This window comes from Procambarus clarkii, chromosome 66 (genome assembly GCF_040958095.1).
Source record: "Procambarus clarkii isolate CNS0578487 chromosome 66, FALCON_Pclarkii_2.0, whole genome shotgun sequence".
Classification (NCBI taxonomy): Eukaryota; Metazoa; Arthropoda; class Malacostraca; order Decapoda; family Cambaridae; genus Procambarus; species Procambarus clarkii.
In genome coordinates, this window is record NC_091215.1 from 15,619,690 (window position 1) to 15,641,697 (window position 22,008).

The window sequence follows — 22,008 nt, forward strand, 5'->3', positions numbered from 1 at the left end:
GCGGCTGACACATGGGGTGTGCCGGAGGTCCGCGGCTGACACATGGGGTGTGCTGGAGGTCAGTGGCTGACACATGGGGTGTGCCAGAGGTCAGTGACTGACACATGGGGTGTGCCGGAGGTCAGTGACTGACACATGGGGTGTGCCGGAGGTCAGTGACTTGTGGGAACCGACCTGTGAGATTTATATTTATTTAATTTATATGAATTTATATAGAATTTATATTTACGTTAATTTATATACTTCGATAGCAATTTGTATAATGATAAGTGGACTGTATTTCTGCAATAATCTCAATCTCACAAATCGATCCTCTACACATTAGGGGGGTTTATATTTATATATATGCAGCCAATCAAACTACAGAATTAACTACATACATTGAAAAGGTTCCTTATCTTATAGTACAGCAGGTTAGTCCACCAGGTATAACTAGGGTGTAGACACCAAATTATCCTCTTTGAGGTAGCTTCCATCACCCAGTAACTGGTGCACAAAATCTTGCTTCCTCGTCTTGACCTGTCAAAAGGGCGCTAACTGTGAAGCCAGATACCTATATATGACAAGCTATATCAGAGAAAACACTATACAGTACATGAAACAATAAAGACCTGGCTTAATTACCTTTAGTTTGAGGCTTCCACGTGCTCTAACCGGGTCACCCTATATAATGACATTAATGGCCATAAATGAAGATACATGGGTTTCGGAAAGAACACTTAACTTGAATTTGTAGACAGCGTGTTGAAAATGGTACACCTTTGGTTTCCATAACACTACGTCCAAGTAAAATTAACAGGAGCCGAATTTGCTCCCGTGTGAGCCTCTGGTCTAGTATCAACAATGGCTGCATCTAACACTCCATACTATTGACGCCTGGCCGACATTGTCCAGATATGATAGGAGCCAAATTTGCTCCACACGTCTCGGAGGTGACACAACAATGGCTGCCCTCCTTCCTCACTCTGACGCCTGGCTTACATTGTCCACATGTCAGAAAGTGATAGAAGGGTCACATTTACTCTACTTTAATATTGATAATTAAGTTAATTTATATGAGATGTTTTTCTGATGGTAAAGTCCAAAGACTAATGTATTTAAGAACAATTCCCAGCAGAATAGCTGGTGAATTATAATAGTATGTGGTGATGATATCCCGTTTTCTATAGACGGTAATTCCACTACAAGTTACGTTTTCTATGGGTAACTTGTTTATACAACACAGCTATTATCTGTATGATTATTAAATGGTGTCGGATTTTCCGACATGACTGACACATGGGGTGTGCCGGAGGTCAGTGGCTGACACATGGGGTGTGCCGGAGGTCAGTGGCTGACACATGGGGTGTGTTGGAGGTCAGTGACTGACACATGGGGTGTGCCGGAGGTCAGTGACTGACACATGGGGTGTGCCGGAGGTCCGTGGCTGACACATGGGGTGTGCCGGAGGTCAGTGACTGACACATGGGGTGTGCCGGAGGTCAGTGACTGACACATGGGGTGTGCCGGAGGTCAGTGACTGACACATGGGGTGTGCCGGAGGTCAGTGACTGACACATGGGGTGTGCCGGAGGTCAGTGACTGACACATGGGGTGTGCCGGAGGTCAGTGCCTGACACATGGGGTGTGCCGGAGGTCAGTGACTGACACATGGGGTGTGCCGGAGGTCAGTGACTGACACATGGGGTGTGCTGGAGGTCAGTGACTGACACATGGGGTGTGCTGGAGGTCAGTGACTGACACATGGGGTGTGCTGGAGGTCAGTGACTGACACATGGGGTGTGCCAGAGGTCAGTGACTGACACATGGGGTGTGCCGGAGGTCAGTGACTGACACATGGGGTGTGCCGGAGGTCAGTGACTGACACATGGGGTGTGCCGGAGGTCAGTGACTGACACATGAGGTGTGCCGGAGGTCAGTGACTGACACATGGGGGTGTGCTGGAGGTCAGTGACTGACACATGGGGTGTGCTGGAGGTCAGTGACTGACACATGGGGTGTGCTGGAGGTCAGTGACTGACACATGGGGTGTGCCGGAGGTCAGTGACTGACACATGGGGTGTGCCGGAGGTCCGTGGCTGACACATGGGGTGTGCCGGAGGTCAGTGACTGACACATGGGGTGTGCCGGAGGTCAGTGACTGACACATGGGGTGTGCCGGAGGTCAGTGACTGACACATGGGGTGTGCCGGAGGTCAGTGACTGACACATGGGGTGTGCCGGAGGTCAGTGACTGACACATGGGGTGTGCCGGAGGTCAGTGCCTGACACATGGGGTGTGCCGGAGGTCAGTGACTGACACATGGGGTGTGCCGGAGGTCAGTGACTGACACATGGGGTGTGCCGGAGGTCAGTGACTGACACATGGGGTGTGCCGGAGGTCAGTGACTGACACATGGGGTGTGCTGGAGGTCAGTGACTGACACATGGGGTGTGCTGGAGGTCAGTGACTGACTCATGGGGTGTGGGAACCGACCTGTGAGATTTATATTTATTTAATTTATATGAATTTATATAGAATTTATATTTACGTTAATTTATATATTTCGATAGCAATTTGTATGATGTTTAGTGGACTGTATTTCTGCAATAATCTCACAATTCGATCCTTACACATTAGGGGGGTTTATATTAAATTTATATATATGCAGCCAATCAAACTACAGTATTAAACTACATATATTAGTTAATAAATTTGAAGGTGCCTTATCTTATTGTATGGTAGGCTCAGTCCACCAGGTATAACTAGGATATAGACACCAAATTATCCTTGTGAGAGGCTAGCTTCCATCACCCAAGTAACTGATGAACCAAGATTAATACTTCTAGATAATACTAGAAGTTTCATAGAGGCTATCATCAATAATTGTGTATATTATTTCTCTTAAATAGAGCTATATTTAATATTTTGCACTAGTGTTTTCAATACAATATTTACCAATTGCTAACCCACAACAGGGTAGGATATACATTGACTAGTGTTTATTGATAATCTAGTCCCTTATTAGCATTGACTAGTTGAACTATTTATTGTTCATACTAGTCTCATTATTACCAGTCTAGTTGTACTATGTTAAACAACCAAGCACCATTAATGAATGGTACAGGCCTTATTTTGGGTGTAATTTTTATCAACTCGAGTTGAGTTGTATAATAATTACTTATAATCATTGCACTTTTGAGTGATTAATTAGTGTCTATACCAGGGGTGGGCAACCTTGTTGAGAGTGCGTGCCAAAATCAGCCAAGTCTCTGACACAAACTTTTTCCACGAGCCAACCATTTTTTTTAGAACATATTTGGTATCTCTTAAGAACTTTTTAAACGAAAAAATATTAAATTATCTCAGTGCAGTAAAACATAGTATAAAAAAAAAACAGATTTTTTTTTTATTTAACCTTCAGAAGTACATTTCAACAGTCTTTAAGCTTTTGTGACTTTAATAGAATACAACAGATAAAAAACTTGTTGACTCCTTTTATATACTGTCAGCAAGACTTCTGCTGCTGCATAACTGATGACAGAGATTTTACATCGGGTTTATATTTAGTAACATTGAGAGATATGCATGCAGCGCTAGTTTCATCTGTCATGCTACTCCTGTTACGAGAGTAAACAAAGTTCATAATTGAGAACAAAGATTCGCAAGCATATGTAGACGAAAACATGGTTAGCAATGCTGTTGCAAGGTTTTTTAAACAGACATAATTTTCTGGAATAGTATTCCAAGTCCTTAATACTTCGTTTTCCGCATTTCTCTTTGTTACTTTCATCTCTAATCTCTCTCTTTCAATATTTTCCAAGTCAACTCTAAGGTCAACAAATTTCTGCTTCCAAATTGAGCTACTCTGAAATTCAATCAACTGCATCTCAAAATCATCCATGTCTATCCATGAAAACATTTGCAAGTTTAGTTCATCCATTTTGATGCTGTCTGGAAACTTGATGAACTTTACTGTGTCTTCCAGTTCTCTGAATTTGGCAAATCTTGTAGAGAACTGCCAAACTGTTGACTCGATAATGTTTACAAACAGCTTTTGAAGACATTTGTGGTCTGTTCTGTCATCTTTTAAATCACTGATGTACCTCTTTAGGTTTGGAAAGTATCTAAATCTCTCATTATCTACATCCCTCTTAAAAACTTTAAGCTTCATTTCAAAAGCTTTTATGTAACAAACATAACATCAAGCGTCTTACCAGAGCCCTGTAACTTAATATTCAATTCATTTAAATGTTTACAAAAATCTGCCAAAAAACATCAGTTTACAAACCCACACGATGTCAGAAAATTCCTGGTATGACACTTGTTGGTCGTTCAAATAGAGCTTTATCTCATCTAAGCATTCAATAAATCGTTTCAGAACCAAGCCTCTGCTAAGCCAACAAACATGGTTGTACATTTTCAGTCCTTTATACACAGATTCTACCTCATCCAGTAGAGTTTGAAATTGTCTTTTATTTAAAGGCCGACCACAAATGTAATTAACAACCTTGGTAACTGTTTGCACCACTTCTTGCAGTTGCTTTAGGCCAGCTTTTGCTAGAGCTGGTTCTTTTTTGCCAGCTGGTTCGATAGACAAAACCCGTTTTTGTGTGTTCGTGTGGTGTGTTGTGGCGAAACATCGTTGAGTCGGTGACATCTTGCTTATGTCAGCTCTGTTCTTAGGGAGCAGGCGAGCGAGTACGTGTGAATTTAAGGATTAAGACTACTCTTACAATGATATTGAGTTTCACAAAGTTATTGATTTATAAGGGGAATAATTTTCACCTGGAGATGAAGTACTGACCTTCTTCTCGGGGAGGAGGCAAGTGAGCAACTGTGAGAAACACTACGAAGCAAGACTGCGAGAGAGAGTTACGAGTCTGAGATCGTCTGAACATGTGTTCATTACGGGGAATTGCATCTGTGCTTAGGGTAACCTATGCTCTTGCGTGCCAGAGAAAGTCATCGGCGTGCCAAGTTTGGCACGCGTGCCAGAGGTTGCCCACCCCTGGTCTATACCATCCTAGGGTGATAATTGAGGAGCTTACCTAAAGGTACTTCAAGCGACACTAGTTTGTCACTCAAATCATTAGTGTGTATGATTATATATATATATATATATATATATATATATATATATATATATATATATATATATATATATATATATATATATATATATATATATATATATATATGCGAACAAGCCTGAATGGTCCCCAGGACAATATGCAACTGAAAACTCACACCCCAGAAGTGACTCGAACCCATACTCCCAGGAGCAACGCAACTGGTATGTACAAGACGCCTTAATCCACTTGACCATCACGACCGGACATAATGAGGTGATAGCCGAGGCTATTTGAACCACCCCACCGCCGGCACTCGGATAGTAATCTTGGGCATAGCATTTTACCAAAACACCTCATTCTTTGGGGCACACGTGAGGAACACAAATGCGAAAAAGCCTGAATGGTCCCCAGGACAATATGCAACTGAAAACTCACACCCCAGAAGTGACTCGAACCCATACTCCCAGGAGCAACGCAACTGGTATGTACAAGACGCCTTAATCCACTTGACCATCACGACCGGACATAATGAGGTGATAGCCGAGGCTATTTAGCCGAGGCGGTGGGGTGGTTCAAATAGCCTCGGCTATCACCTCATTATGTCCGGTAGTGATGGTCAAGTGGATTAAGGCGTCTTGTACATACCAGTTGCGTTGCTCCTGGGAGTATGGGTTCGAGTCACTTCTGGGGTGTGAGTTTTCAGTTGCATATTGTCCTGGGGACCATTCAGGCTTGTTCGCATTTGTGTTCCTCACGTGTGCCCCAAAGAATGAGGTGATTTGGTAAAATGCTATGCCCAAGATTACTATCCGAGTGCTGGCGGTGGGGTGGTTCAAATAGCCTCGGCAATCACCTCATTATGTCCGGTCGTGATGGTCAAGTGGATTAAGGCGTCTTGTACATACCAGTTGCGTTGCTCCTGGGAGTATGGGTTCGAGTCACTTCTGGGGTGTGAGTTTTCAGTTGCATATTGTCCTGGGGACCATTCAGGCTTGTTCGCATTTGTGTTCCTCACGTGTGCCCCAAAGAATGAGGTGATTTGGTAAAATGCTATGCCCAAGATTACTATCCGAGTGCCGGCGGTGGGGTGGTTCAAATAGCCTTGGCTCTCACCACATTATGTCCGGTCGTGATGGTCAAGTGGATTAAGGCGTCTTGTACATACCAGTTGCATTGCTCCTGGGAGTATGGGTTCGAGTCACTTCTGGGGTGTGAGTTTTCAGTTGAAACGTTTTCAGTGAGTTTTCAGTGAGAATTCAGTTAAAGTTGAAACGCATGTGTAGTCCCACACCAACTGTCTAGCATTCTTCCAGGGGTTCACCGTGATTCCGTCTGGGCGAGATATATATATATATATATATATATATATATATATATATATATATATATATATATATATATATATATAATGTGTATTAATTTTAAGTGCTAACATCTAGAAGAGGTAGTATTATAGCCTAGTGATGGCAGAATTTTACCCTAGGTCTCATTAGTACTTGTTCAGCATTATGAACAGCCCAAGTACAAGCCCCACAAGGCTTTATCAACTAGCCAATATGAATAATGCTGGCAATGAGAAAACTGTCATACATCTAGTACTACAATTGCTGGACTTACCTCAACCTGATCAGACTGCTGACTCATAACAATCCTTCAGCATGGAGTTTGAGTCACTACTAAGAACATTCAGTCTTAAGGTTGATATAACCACTAGTGAGTGGATGACAAAAGTTGTCCTTCAACGAAAATTGTCCAGCAATATACTGGATGAATTATACACACATCAGGGAGCTGGTCGGCCGAGCGGGCAGCACACTGAACTCGTGATCCTGTGGTCCCGGGTTTGATCCCGGGCGCCGGCGAGAAACAATGGGCAGAGTTTCTTTCACCCTATGCCCCTGTTACTTAGCAGTATAATAGGTACCTGGGTGTTAGTCAGCTGTCATGGGCTGCTTCCTGGGGGTGGAGGCCTGGTCGAGGACCGGGACGCGGGGACACTAAAACCCCGAAATCCTCTCAAGATAACCATCAACATAACACCATCCTGACAGTACAGGACATCACTGAAGGTTTGCATTCCATCATAGACAAACGACGTGCAAATGAGGAAGTTAAAGCCTTATGTCAGCCTTCAGAAATAGAAAGTAAGAGTAAATTAAAGGGTAAAATAACTACCCCAACCGGTAACTTCCAAACGTGCAGTAGGCTGGGGGACATGAATGTTCTACAAAAAGAAACATTCAACATACCGTTGTGCCAATTAACCAGACATAGACACTCGTATTAAGCGACTCCAGGAATTAGGGAGATGTTCAAGGTGTCTCAAGTCACACAACATAGACTATTGTGAGACCCAATTCAACACCTGCAACAGGTGTAGAAGAGGTAGACACCATGCAGCACTGTGCAAACATACGAAATTTACGTATTTAAGACCCAAGGTGGAAGATAGCATTCCCACCACAGTACAGTTTTGCAAGGTGCGACAGAAAATTAGTGTCCAAGCGGCAGAGTCCAAAAGTAATGCGACTCTGCCTACTGCACAAATTACCATCCAGAACAAGAGGCCCAAGGTCCATACCCGTGGGTTGTTTGACCAAGGGTCCCAGAGAACATATGTCACTAAAAGGTTGGCAGATGAACTACAATTAAGGCCTGTAGCCCAGACGACAATCAACATCTCAGGGTTTCTAACAGATACAGGACCTCAAGTCTACCAGGTGGTACAACCATCAATACGTTTAGGCAGATACGTCTGTCAAGTACAAGCCTTTGTGGTGGACAATATTTCAGCAAACCTACAAGTACAAGGTCTGAGAGCAACAACCAAATTCCTGAGAAATAGAGGAATAAAATTGGCAGATAATATTAAGTCTGATCACGTCACCGACTTCGGTATCCTTGTAGGGACAGACTACTAGCATCGATTCATCGGTAGCCCTGCAAAATATCAGGGCATAACCATGTTAAATTCTGCAGGAGGCAAATTGCTCTCAGCCCCAGTATTAAGCCTGAGGAGACCTATGCCTACAGATAAACAATACCAGTAGAAATCCAAATTTGTCAGCTGAATATATATATCTCCAGTAGCATTATAGTATGGAGATTACAGCTGACTATAGCAACAGAGGTTGATGTTAATATCATCATTTAAAGCTGAAGATGAGTTCATGAGGCCTCAGTGGCAAATCAGTGAACAGTAGCCTAAACAGCTACAAGTCACTGTGACCAATGTCACTGAACCCACTGCAGTCTCAGAACCATACTTGACTTTAATGATGAGCTATTCAATCTTCTGAATCAATTAACTAAATTAAACCCCCAGTAAATCTGATGACTGATTTGATACATTTATTATTTAATCAAGATGTATTCCATGGGCCTCAGTGTTTATATATCAGTGACCAGTTACCTGAACAAACTTCAAGTTATATCTAATGTCACTGATCTCACTGCAGTCCCTGAATCATACTTGACTGTAGTACTTGATCACATTCAGTCTTCTTGGTTAAATAATATGTATTTAGGCTATAATTTTAGCCTCTCAAGAGTTAACAGGGAAATGAAATCTCATTAGACCTCTACAACTCGAGTACGGGACATCCGTCCTGTACGAACAGATGCAGAAATGTGTGATTACTAACTACTAACATCAAATTAATCTAATAATTCGAAGGAGGAGCATCGGTGTTCATCTGGTCTAAATAGGACTTTGACCCATGAGCAGCCCCCCGGGGAATTATGTCGGAAAACCCGACACCATTACTAATATTAAATTGAAATATGCAGATAATATTGCTGCTGTTGTATACACAAGTTAACCCATAGAAAATGTAGCTTGTATTGGAATATTCCATCAATAGAAAACGGGATATCATTGCCACATAGTACTATAAATTAACCAGTTATTCTGTTGGGAATTATTCTTAAATACATTAGTCTTTGGACTTTTAATATCACAAAAACAACTCCTTTGAATTAACTTAATTATCAGTATCAAAATAGATTAATGTGACCCTTCTATCACATATTGACATCTGGATACCGAGAGCCTGGGCGTCAGTGGTGAGGGAGGTAAGCCATTGTTAAGACCATAGTGGCAGGAGCACATTCAACTTCTATAATTCTCTTGGACGAAGTGTTATGGAGATCAAATTAGTGCTCTACCATCATCAACATGCAGTCAACATAAACAAGGGAAGTGTCTTACCGAAACCCGTTTATCTAATCATTTCAGGCCAGTTAATGTTAAGTAGATATAGGGCGAACCGGTTAGGACGTGAACGAGCCACTAAACACAGGTAATTAGGCCTTGGTCCTTATCTAATAATAAATAAATGTTTCATATGATATAGCTGTCATATATTAGGATTCCGGCTTTACATCCAGTGCCCTTTGACAGGAACAAGAAGAGGAAGGAAGAATTAAATATTATTAGTGACCTCGCGAAATTAACACCACAAAATTCGTGAATAATGTTGCGAGGGCACAGCCACTAATTTGGCTTGCTTTAAAATAAGCGCTGTCACATCACGGAATAACACTCCGCCAATTGGTGGTTGACCATGAAACCGCTGATGAGGCTGGACTGGACTGAGAGGTTCTTGAGCTCGCTGGAGGCTACGCTGCTGGTCGCTGACTGGCGATGTATTGTTATTGTATAAATTGCACAAGTACCAGTGTATTTAATGAATCAGTTCTGTACTATCTCGGTTCAAAGGACTATATAATGTGGGAACCGACCTGTGAGATTTATATTTATTTAATTTATATGAATTTATGTAGAATTTATATTTACGTTAATTTATATATTTCGATAGCAATTTGTATGATGTTTAGTGGACTGTATTTCTGCAATAACTTCACAAATCGATCCTTACACATTAAGGGGGGTTATATTAAATTGATATATATATGCAGCCAATCAAACTACAGTATTAAACTACATATATTAGTTAATAAAATTGGAGGTACCTTATCTTATTGTATGGTAGGCTTAGTTCACCAGGTATAACTAGGATGTAGACACCAAATTATCCTTGTGAGAGGCTAGCTTCCATCACCCAAGTAACTGATGTTCCAAGATTAATTCTTGCTTCCTCTTCTTGTTCCTGTCAAAGGGCACTAGCTGTAAAGCCGGAATCCTAATATATGACAGCTATATCAGATGAAACATTTATATATTATTAGATAAGGACAAAGGCCTAATTACCTGTGTTTAGTGGCTCGATCGCGTCCTAACCGGTTCGCCCTATATCTACTTAACATTAACTGGTCAGAAATAATTAGATAAACAGGTTTCGGTAAGACACTTCCCTTGTTTATGTTGACTGCGTGTTGATGATGATAGAGCACTAATTTGATCTTCATAACACTTCGTCCAAGAGAATTATAGGAGCTGAATTTGCTCCTGCCACTATGGTCTTAACAATGGCTTACCTCTCACCACTGACGCCCAGCTCTCCTTGTCCAGATGGCAATATCTGATAGAAGGGTCACATTTACTTTATTTTGATACTGATAATTAAGTTAATTCAACAAGTGAGATGTTTTTATGTTATTAAAAGTCCAAAGACCAATGTATTTACGAATAATTTCCAACAGAATAACTGTTGAATGTATAGTACGCAATGATATCCCGTTTTCTATTGACGGAAAATTCCACTACAAGGTACATTTTCTATGGGTTAACTTGTGTATACAACAGCAGCAATATTATGTGTATATTGTAATTTAATATTAGTAATGGTGTCGGGTTTTCCGACAAGAGCCACCTCCAGGTGGCTCTGGCCAGTCACCTGGCTTGCCCATGTTTCGATACTCTCATATGGTAAGTGTTCTGTTTGTTAAAATTCCTTGCGAGTTCATGCAACTGTGTGGTATATACAAGACACGAGTTTTCTCTAGTATATATGATTGATAGAAAATGTCATATATATATATATATATATATATATATATATATATATATATATATATATATATATATATATATATATATATATATATATATATATAGATAAACAGGTTTCGGTAAGACACTTCCCTTGTTTATGTTGACTGCGTGTTGATGATGATAGAGCACTAATTTGATCTTCATAACACTTCGTCCAAGAGAATTATAGGAGCTGAATTTGCTCCTGCCACTATGGTCTTAACATAGTCTTTAGACCATAGTCTATGGTCTTTATATATATATATATATATATATATATATATATATATATATATATATATATATATATATATATATATATATATATATATATAACTGAAAACTCACACCCCAGAAGTGACTCGAACCCATACTGCCAGAAGCGCTCTGCAACTGATGTACAGGATCCCTTAACCACTCGACCATCACGACCAAACAAAAGAGGATGGTAGCCGAGGCTAATTCCCCATCCTCCCGTCGGCACTCTGATGGTTGAAGGGTTTGCTGACTTTTGAGAGTAATTTTCTCATTGTTAAGTTAGTGGTATCTGGCTCCACCGACTTGATTGTCAACTGATCTGTTGTCATATCCCATTCGACGCCTAGTACTTTTGTCCTTTTTTTTTGGGTACCTGGTAGTCGGATAATTCAGTTGCGATCAGTTGATTTAATTTGGCATTGTTGGAGAGACCCACGACTGGAGAGGCATATTTTTTCCATTAATTCTCGATTGGCCTCATGGTATATGTTCAGCAGTTTACTCTTACTGCTGGTTGTTCCTTGGAAATTGTCCACATACAAGTTATTGCTAATTTCAGTTTTGTTTGGGCTATTGGACTTCTTCAAGTTCGTATCTAAGGTAGCTTGAAGCAGAAACGGCAAAGACATGGCCCCAAACAAAACAGACGCAAACCTGTAAGTGATTAATTCACTGTTTGGATCGTTAGGATCCTTGATCCATAGGAACTTTGTGTAGTTACGGTCTTCTTCTTGGAGACCTACCCTAAGGAAAGCCTTGCTGATGTCGGCCGTATATGTGTAAGCCCCAATACGGAACTTAAACAGCAAGTCATATAGCCTTTGTGCCAGGCTAGGGGCAGTTTGAAGGTAGTCATTTAATGAAACACTACTCTGCCTTGTCTTAGCGCTGCGGTTAAATACTATCTGTAGTGGGGTAGTAGCAGAAATTTTCAGTACAGGGTGGTGTGGCAGGTAGTGTCCTTCCTTTGGGTTATCATTAGTGACAACGTCGGTAAATTTGTCATCGAGTTGCTTCTGTATTATTTCATGGTACAATTTCAAGTTCTCAGGATGTCTTTGCAAGTGCAACACCTCTGATCTTTATTGGTTTTGTGCCATAAAATGGTTGACGGGTAGCTGAGGGTGATTCAGCTTTCATGGTAACCTGACCCAGTATTGATTATCTTTGTAGATAACTGAGTCCTGGTATTGTTTGTAAGTCCAGTCGTCATCTGGGCTAGGTTGTTCAGAGACAATGCCGAGAGTTGCCAGGTCCCATAGCTTATGAACAGGGGGATCAAGCTCATCCTCGGACATGTCTCTGAATTGTAGTGGAGACTGTTCTCCTAGTCATGCAACCATTACTGGGTTGGCATGTTGGTGGTCTACAGGTGCAGGTTGCTTCAGTCGTAATACTGGGCCTGTTAGCAAATAGCCACCTGCAGATGGTAACAAGTTCATTCCCTGTTTCTCTTCCTTTCCTTTGATAAACTTATGGTAGACATCTGATCCCATAAGGATTCCAATATTGGAAAGGTTGTCTGATGTGATTTTATCAGCCAAATTGATTCCCTTTTCTTTCTAGAATTTGGCTGTTGTGCCTAGACCATATACATACAGGTCTGTTGGGAATCTATCCACTACTAGAGTTTATATTGTTCGGACATAACCTCCTAGACGTACTTTAGGTTGTACTACCTTGAAGACTCAGGCTCCAGAGTTAGTCAGGAATCCTGCTATATCTATACGTGTCTCTCATACAGGTTTGAGTTGCAAGGCATCTACAACTCCTTTGAGATAAAAGTCATTTGAGATCCTTGGTCAAATAATCCACGTATGGTGGCTTTGGACTCTCCATTTTTAATGATCAATTGAGCAGTGGGTAGAGCTGATTTATGATCAGACCTTGTTGAGAAGACACTTATGTCAGGTAACACGGTACTGAGCTGTACTGAAGCAGAAGTTCCTTCCTCCACCTGTGATTTGGGAGACTTTGTACTTGAGTCCCCACAAAGTGCTGAATGGTGCTTACCCTTATTGCACCTAATACAGGTGAGTATTTGAGTTGCACAGGTATCAGGATTATGTGGGATTATACACCTGGTGTATCTACATAACTCCTTGAGTCGTTTTATGCATGTAGCACGATTGGGGTAAGCTTTGCAATGATACATGGAATGTTGTTGTTCACAGAACACACATGGTTTCCAGACGTTAACAGCATCTGGGGTTGTCACCGTTTTGGGTGACGCATTAATTGTAGGTTTTGAGGGACCAACTGCACATGTGCCCACACTGCCTTGTTTCCACTTTGGGGAGGGGGAAGTTATTTTAGATTTATTTGGAGTACTGTTTGTACTTTGTTGTGTACTATTAGTGGTAGACGAAGGTTTAGATGCTGCTTTTCCATCTGGGTTATCTCTTTGTCTTTCTATGATGGAATGCAACCCTTCGGATATCTCCTTTACTGTCAGAGAAGATTTGTTATATAAGACAAACAACTTATCCAGTACGTCACTGGGTAATTTGCGTTTCATATGGACTTGGATTATCCAGTCGGATTCCTCCAATTTGACCTTGTTCTTAAGTGCCTTGAGCAAGGACTCAAGCTCCAATCTAAAGGCTTGGAGTGAGTCAGCTGTACTATCTGGAGGGTTAATATCCAACAGCTTCTGGGTTAGAAGTCTGATAGTCCTTTCTGGCTTAGCATAATTATCCTTAAGGAGCTGTACTGCATTGTCGTACCCATGATCCATAAAAGTCATATTACAGACTACTTTTAACGCTTCATTCTTTAAGACATTTTGCAAATATATAAATTTTGTTGTCTTTGCTACATTGGCATTAGAATCCAGAGAATCGACAAATTTGTTCCAGAAGTTGTCCCAACTCTCGTCCTCTGTACCAGAGAATGTTGGGAGATTGATTGATGGTAATTTGACTTCTGGTGGTATCTGGTTTTGGGAAGCTGTGGCTGCAATGTATGGTTATTAAATTGCCAATGTATGGTTATTAAATATAACCATATTATGTTTGGTTATATTGGCCTTATGTATGGTTATTAAATAGTCAAAGTGTTGTAACTTTGTATGCATTGTATCTTCGTAATCTGCGTTTTCTTGTACTACAACGTCCAATGCCTCTTCATTGATATTGGCGGTTGCGAGGATATCCTAATACTTCAGGATTTGCATGATCACATGTTGATATTTGGTCTGTACAACCTTATAATGGCCTTCCAGTTCTACATAATCAACTGGAGTTTGATTACATAAATCCTCACATTTTTTGACCTGTCGGGTTAAGTGGCCTTTCATTCCAATGAGGGTCGCTTTTACATTTTTGGCAGTAGACATAATGGCTATTTGCTAGCTGTGTTGTAGATGTACTAGTACTGAGCCTTGTTGGACTGTTTCTAGCACTTGAGTTAGTAGAGCTACTAGTTTCCAAACTAGAGCTGTTTATCATTTAAAAAAATACTCTATATAATCATACATACTATAATTTGCATGGAAACCTTGCATTAATGCTGGAATTTCTTCAAGTTAGCCCTTCATTATCACTCTTGATTGGTACAGAGACACAGATTAATACTCAAAGTTTCACTCAAAGGTGAAATGATTGTAGTTAAATTATTACGATAGTTATAGTAATATTATGCAGACAACACAACTCAGGTTGTCATAAGTACTGCATAAAAATATGTACTTGCTAGGTTGTAATATATGTTCAACTCTAGATAAGTGTAAATTTCTTACCCTTACACCAGGTTAGCACAATAAATTAGACTAGGTTGCTGTACAACACCAGCCTAAAATGTCCTGCCCTTGTGCAAGAATCAGTTGTAAATAATGTGACATGCAGTAATTGTTACAGTAATGGTGCAATATTAAAAAGTAATGTGTATATAAGCACTTAAAATTATAAAAAGCATATACATATATAAGTAAATTAGCCTCTTATCAACCTCTTGTAATGAAAAAGCACAATTGTTCTTTTGGTACAAGCCTCGGAACAATAATAGTGCTTGTTGTAAGTTCTGTTTACTATTTGCTGAGATTGAAAACGTTAGGCTAGAAAATTGTAAAATGTATAGCAGTGTCTTCCTGCTATAATTAATGTATATGTAAATATTGTGTAAATATTGCACTAATGATATATATATAGACCCCTAATCAGGATGATGTATCCGGTTCAAAAGACCATAATTTATGGGGAAAAGTCCTAGCAGCTTTAAATCTTTTTTAATTCTGCAAATACTAAAATATTTTCACTTATTTTTTTAATTGACTTTAATATTATATTTTTATCTGATTAATTTTCTTAGCTAGTTCTTAGTAATAAGTTTTTTTTTTTGAGATATATACAAGAGTTGTTACATTCTTGTACAGCCACTAGTACGCGTAGCGTTTCGGGCAGGTCCCTGGAATACGATCCCCGCCGCGAAGAATCGTTGTTACAACCAAGTACCCATTTTACTGTTGAGTTAAACCGAGGCTACAGTTAAGGAATTGCGCCCAGTAAATCCTCCCCGGCCAGGATACGAACCCATGACATAATGCTCGTGGAACGCCAGGCGAGTGTCTTACCACTACACCACAGAGACTGCTAAAAGTTAGTTAACACTTTCGCGTTCCACAGACTGACTATTAAGTCACTCATTTTTCTACTGAATGTGTTCCAATGACGCAGTACTGAGTCACTCATTAAAATATTTTTTTAAAAATTTAAATTTTATCAGATCAATCTGGTAGTGGTTTTAAAATAAGCGCCTTTAGATTGCACACAATTTGATACCAAAATCAAAGATATAACATGAAACTTGATGTCCAAACACTTGAAATATTATAAATAGGCCTATGGTCCGAATATTAAAATATTTGTTAAAATTCTATTTATTGTCCTATTATCTTGGGACTAGTTTTAAAATGCGCGCCTTTTTATTGCGAACAATTTGATACCAAAATGAAAGATGTAACACAAATATTTATGTCAGAACACTGGAAAGATATAAATAAATTTGTGATGATGAGTGTCCAGAATTAAAATATTTGTTAAAAATCTAGTTATTGCTCTATTATTCTGGGACTAGTTTTAAAATAATCGCCTTTTTATTGCGAACAATTTGATACCAAAATGAGCTACGTAGCACGAAATTTGATGTTATCAAATTGAACGAGTTGAACATTAGGTTGCAATGTACAAAATGGTGCTCGTTCACGGGTAACTTTAGGCTTTTCTGCGGGGAGGCACTCCAGCCTTTTGTACATTTTATTCATACACATCTGTAGGGAATTTAATTGCGAACACAATGATACCAAAACGAGCGACGTAGCACGAGAATTAAGGTAAAAAAATGGAACGAGAATGCACATGTTACTGATTTTGTGCGTTTTTGCCGACTTTACGCTTTGCTGTTGGGAGTCACGCTAGGCTTTTGGACATTATATTTATACACACCTGTAGAGAATTTAATTGCGAACACAATGATACCAAAACGAGCGACGTAGCACGAGAATTAAGGTGAGAAAGCTGGAACGAGTATACACATTTGGGTGTCACCGCGCGCTTACCCACGCGGAGGGGCTACCTACCCCCTGTCAACCGCGAGTTTCCACGGAGCGCGAAAGTGGAAATTAATTAAGCACGTAAGTAATTAAGTAAGTGAGTGGACTGTATGTACTGATTCAGCTGCTTGAATTTATCTCACATAATTGAAGGGACAATTTGTAGCTTAAAGCACTTTGAGATGGCTCCTTCATAAACCACAAATTGTTTTCCTAATCTTCAATATATAAATTATAAATCATACCACATATGGTGGTCTTATCTACTATTATTATAGCAATAATGAATTTATAATTACTAATACTATGTCTACAGTATTGTACAAAAAAGTGGTTTAGCTGTTGATGGAGGCTGTGTAATGTAATGTAGGCTGTGTAATTGTAGTGTCAAATTTGAGTGTGGCTCTGTGCCTCTGAGTGCCACGTAATGGCGGCTGTCTGGAGGCCTACAAAGCTTGATGGACAGTTAATGGAAGCAATTTCTATAATTATGTTGGGAGCCAGCTTCCTGCTTCACTAACTTCCCTCACAATTACCTGTTTGGGATGTAAGGAATTAATAAAGGTTCCCTAAACATATAATTACAGATATGACATGTAATATGTGTGTGTAGAGCTGAGTACGTACGTGTTGGTGGGTTTTCACCCACATTATAACCATCTAACCTATTTATTTATAAACTGACCCAATTTATACAAAAATACTTGGTAAGACGGATACTGGTGTTCCTGTGGTTGTAGAGGTATTGTTGTTGTAGATCTCTTGGGATAGAGTATGTCTATCGTGCTAGACTAGTATCACAATTCTCTGGAACACTCTCCTGTCGTTTTGTTATGATTCTCTCTGAGTAGTGACGCTCCCTCCCTCCTTGTTCCAATGTTTTGGTTCTACTTCAAGATTTAATTTTACAGTAACAAAGGAGTCAAGCTATGTTTTGGTGTTAGTAATTATATTCAGTCCTAGTGAACACTTTTTTATTAAGGGGGCATTACATTGTAAATTAAGTTATTCAATGTCAACTATTATTTTTTTACTACAGTGGTACCTCGGTTTAAGAGTTTAATCCATTCCTGGAGACAGTTCGTATTCCGAAGCTAATTTCCCCATAAGAAATAATGGGAAATGAATTAATCCGTTCCTGACGACCCCAAAAAACACACATCAAACTAAATTTTATACCTAATTCATCTAAATAAACCTACAAAACTATGTTCAAGTTATTACTTACCCTTGTTGCTGAATGCTGTAGGCGTATGGAAGATGGTGAGGAGGGGGAGGAGGAAAGTGTTACTGTTTGGAAGGGTTATCTTGAGTTATCTTGAGATGATTTCGGGGCTTTTAGTGTCCCCGCGGCCCGGTCCTCGACCAGCCCTCCACACCCCCAAGAAGCAGCCCGTGACAGCTGACTAACACCCAGGTACCTATTTTACTGCTAGGTAACAGGGGCATAGGGTGAAAGAAACTCTGCCCATTGTTTCTCGCCGATGCCTGGGATCGAACCCAGGATCACAAGTCCAGCGTGCTGTCCGCTCGGCCGACCGGCTCCCGGATAATGGAAGGGGAGTCCCCTTCCATTATCACATCATGCAGTGAGGACCTTTCTGGTGTGCACTCCCTGGCACGTTTTGCCTGAGTTAGTCCCTTTCCCTAGGTCCTGGTTGTGGCTCACTGCTCGATTTTCTCACAACAAATCTGTCCATGGAAGCTTGTTTTTCCCTTCTTCGCAAGCTGTCTCTGTAGTAAGGCATCACATTGTCACTGAAAAGATTAAGGCAACGGCCTACTGCAGCTTTCTCTGGGTGAGTCTTTTCAACAAAAGTTTGAATCTCTTCCCACATCTGACACACCTTCTTAATTTCTGCAGAAGGGACATTTGCTACTGCTTCATCCTCCTCCACTGGAGAATCATCAGCTGCGTCGTCTTTCTGTTCCTTTTGAAGGGCTTGGAGTTCTTCGGGGTCAGTTCTTCGTTGTGCTCTTCCACCAACTCCACCACATCATCACCATCGAATTCCAAGCTCATTTGCCGGCCCAGAGTAACAATTTCCTAAACATTAGGCGCATCATTTACAGGCTCAAACCCTTCAAAGTCAAGTTCTGTCACACATTCAGGCCACAATTTTCTCCAGCCAGAGATCAGGGTTCTTTGAGTCACTTCTTGCCAGGCTTTGTCAATGAGCCTGGAAAAAAATACTGGCATAGAACCCTTGACTGTTCGAGAATCTGAGGTGTACAAAGCAGCCATGTCTTTCCCAACAGGTTCAGCAGGGGGCTTTACAGGCCTAAGACCCCAGCATATCTAACAAATGCTGAACCCGGTGCTTGGAGATGCCGCAAAGGACCTTCTGCTGGAACTTACCAGATTCTCCAATATGTGTTTGGCTAGCGGCATCCCAGAGGACATTAGGCCTCTCTTTTATGGAGCAGCACTCTGTGCTCTAAAGAAGAAGGATAGGAGAATCAGGCCCATTGCCGTTGGCAACACCCTCCGACGTTTCGTAGCTAAGGCTGCAGTGAGATCTATCAGTCAGGAAGCGGCAACCTTGTTGAACCTAATCAGCTCGGGTTTGGGATCCCCCTAGGCTGTGAAGCTGCAGCACATGCAGTGCGGGCTTACATTGCTGATCTTCCGGCCCAGAAGGCACTAGTAAAGCTTGACTTCAAAAATGCTTTCAATCAAGTCAGAAGAGACGCTGTTCTCAGGGCTGTACACAACCATTTCCGTCCCCTCTACCCATTCATCCGATCATGCTACAGTGGGGACTAAGCTTTTTTTGGGGAGCATAAAATAGACTCCTGTGAAGGAGTCCAACAAGGTGATCCCTTGGCCCTCCTCCTTTTCTGCTTAGCTATCAAAGAAGTCACTGACAATCTGACAAGTGAGCTGAACATCTGGTACCTGGATGATGGCACTCTCACCGGAACCCCGGATACCATTTTGAAGTATATAAGGAAAATCCAGGAGCAAGGAGCAGCTTTGGGCCTCATTCTCAATGCATCCAAATGCGAAATAATCTCCCGCAACCCAGACATCACTGGGCAAATAAAAAATGTTCTTCCAGACATTCTCGTTGTCGAGCCACGTGACTGCACCCTCCTGGGTGCCCCCATTGGCCCGCAAGCAATCGAGGCGGTCCTGGATGCAAAAAACGCTGATCTGGACAGCTGGATGCTGGACAGGACTGACATGATCGATGCCCATGATGCACTCTTCCTCCTCACAAGATGCCAATCTCTCCCTAAGTTGACTTACTCTCTGAGGTGTTCTCCATCCTACAACAGCCCTAAATTAAATGTGTATGACACCCTTCTGAGGTCCATGCTGGTAAAAGTCCTGAACCTGCCATTGGACGACTCGCAGTGGGAGCAAGCAACTCTTCCTGTTATACTCGGCGGCCTTGGTGTCCGCACAGCCTCCCAGATTGCCCTACCAACCTTTCTTTCCTCCTCCCACGCATCGCATCATCGCGTAAGAGATATCCTACCTGAATTCCTGAGTTATTCAGCAGGAATACACGATCCTGCTTTCATTGAATGTTCAAATCAGTGGCATGTTCTTGCAGCCCCAGCAACCATTATAGAGCCAACAAAAAAACACAAGCAGTCCAGCTGGGACCACACACTAGCAGAAAAAGTAGCTGATGCCATGCTCAGTGCTGCAACATCAAACAAGGACAAAGCCTGCCTCAGAGCAGTGGGTGCCCCCCATGTAGGAGACTCCCTCCTGGCAGTACCTATGTCGGCAATGGGTACTCGTCTAGATCCAGAATCCCTTCGTGTAGCAGTGGCCCTCCATCTTGGTGCCTCAATTCACACTGAATACAAGTGTATTTGCATCAGGGTGGAAGCAGACCAATATGGACTGCATGGGTTGTATAGCAGAAGCACAAAAAAATGGCATGGAAGACACAACGAGGTCAATGACATCATCAAGAGAAGCCACGTCTCAGCTCAGTGCCCAGCGGAGAGAGAACCTCGTATCCTAGGGGTCCAAAACCGAGTCGAGTTTCATATGCGAGTTTTCAGTCACATATAGTCCTGGGGTCCATTCAGGCTTGTTTGCATTTGTGTTCCTCACGTGTGCCCCAAAGAATGAGGTGATTTGGTGAAATGCTATGCCCAAGATTACCATCCGAGTTGCCGGCGGGGAAGTGGTTCAAATAGCTTCGGCTACCACTTCCTTTTGTCCGGCCGTGATGGTCAAGCGGATTAAGGCGCCCTGTAGTTACCAGTTGCGTTGCTCCTGGGAGTATGGGTTCGAGTCACTTCTGGGGTGTGAGTTTTCAGTCGCATATAGTCCTGGGGACCATTCAGGCTTGTTTGCATTTGTGTTCCTCATGTGTGCCCCAAAGAATGAGGTGATTTGGTGAAATGCTATGCCCAAGATTACCATCCGAGTTGCCGGCGGGGAAGTGGTTCAAATAGCTTCGGCTACCACTTCCTTTTGTCCGGCTGTGATGGTCAAGCGGATTAAGGCGCCCTGTAGTTACCAGTTGCGTTGCTCCTGGGAGTATGGGTTCGAGTCACTTCTGGGGTGTGAGTTTTCAGTCGCATATAGTCCTGGGGACCATTCAGGCTTGTTTTCATTTGTGTTCCTCACGTGTGCCCCAAAGAATGAGGTGATTTGGTGAAATGCTATGCCCAAGATTACCATCCGAGTTGCCGGCGGGGAAGTGGTTCAAATAGCTTCGGCTGCCACTTCCTTTTGTCCGGCCGTGATGGTCAAGCGGATTAAGGCGCCCTGTAGTTACCAGTTGCGTTGCTCCTGGGAGTATGGGTTCGAGTCACTTCTGGGGTGTGAGTTTTCAGTCGCATATAGTCCTGGGAACCTTTCAGGCTTGTTTGCATTTGTGTTCCTCACGTGTGCCCCAAAGAATGAGGTGATTTGGTGAAATGCTATGCCCAAGATTACCATCCGAGTTGCCGGCGGGGATGTGGTTCAAATAGCTTCGGCTACCACTTCCTTTTGTCCGGCCATGATGGTCAAGCGGATTAAGGTGCCCTGTAGTTACCAGTTGCGTTGCTCCTGGGAGTATGGGTTCGAGTCACTTCTGGGGTGTGAGTTTTCAGTCGCATATAGTCCTGGGGACCATTCAGGCTTGTTTGCATTTCTGTTCCTCACGTGTGCCCCAAAGAATGAGGTGATTTGGTGAAATGCTATGCCCAAGATTACCATCCGAGTTGCCGGCGGGGAAGTGGTTCAAATAGCTTC

At 41.8% G+C, this 22,008-nt stretch overlaps 2 protein-coding genes across 2 annotated transcripts; both read right to left on the bottom strand.

The window, feature by feature from the left end:
• Positions 1-11,637: 11,637 nt before the first annotated feature.
• On the bottom strand, positions 11,638-12,744 carry LOC138355207 (uncharacterized). The gene is made up of 2 exons (XM_069310061.1): positions 12,595-12,744; positions 11,638-12,264 (listed from the first exon to the last, which is right to left on the bottom strand). Exons 1-2 carry the CDS (start codon positions 12,742-12,744, stop codon positions 11,638-11,640), a joined length of 777 nt encoding a protein of 258 aa, XP_069166162.1.
• Positions 12,745-13,010: 266 nt separating this feature from the next.
• LOC138355208 (uncharacterized) lies at positions 13,011-20,262 on the bottom strand. The gene is made up of 2 exons (XM_069310062.1): positions 20,232-20,262; positions 13,011-14,203 (listed from the first exon to the last, which is right to left on the bottom strand). Exons 1-2 carry the CDS (start codon positions 20,260-20,262, stop codon positions 13,011-13,013), a joined length of 1,224 nt encoding a protein of 407 aa, XP_069166163.1.
• Between the last annotated feature and the right edge of the window lie 1,746 nt (positions 20,263-22,008).

Excerpts from the sequence above, each read along its gene's own strand:
- LOC138355208 (XM_069310062.1), bottom strand. The coding sequence starts at position 20,262 with ATGATGCGATGCGTGGGAGGAGGAAAGAAAG. Across the intron at positions 14,204-20,231 it reads CGTGGGAGGAGGAAAGAAAG|CCACAGCTTCCCAAAACCAG; the intron begins GTTGGTAGGGCA and ends CATACATTGCAG.
- LOC138355207 (XM_069310061.1), bottom strand. The coding sequence starts at position 12,744 with ATGGGATCAGATGTCTACCATAAGTTTATCAAAGGAAAGGAAGAGAAA. Across the intron at positions 12,265-12,594 it reads ACCACCAACATGCCAACCCA|AAGCAACTCGATGACAAATT; the intron begins GTAATGGTTGCA and ends GAAATAATACAG.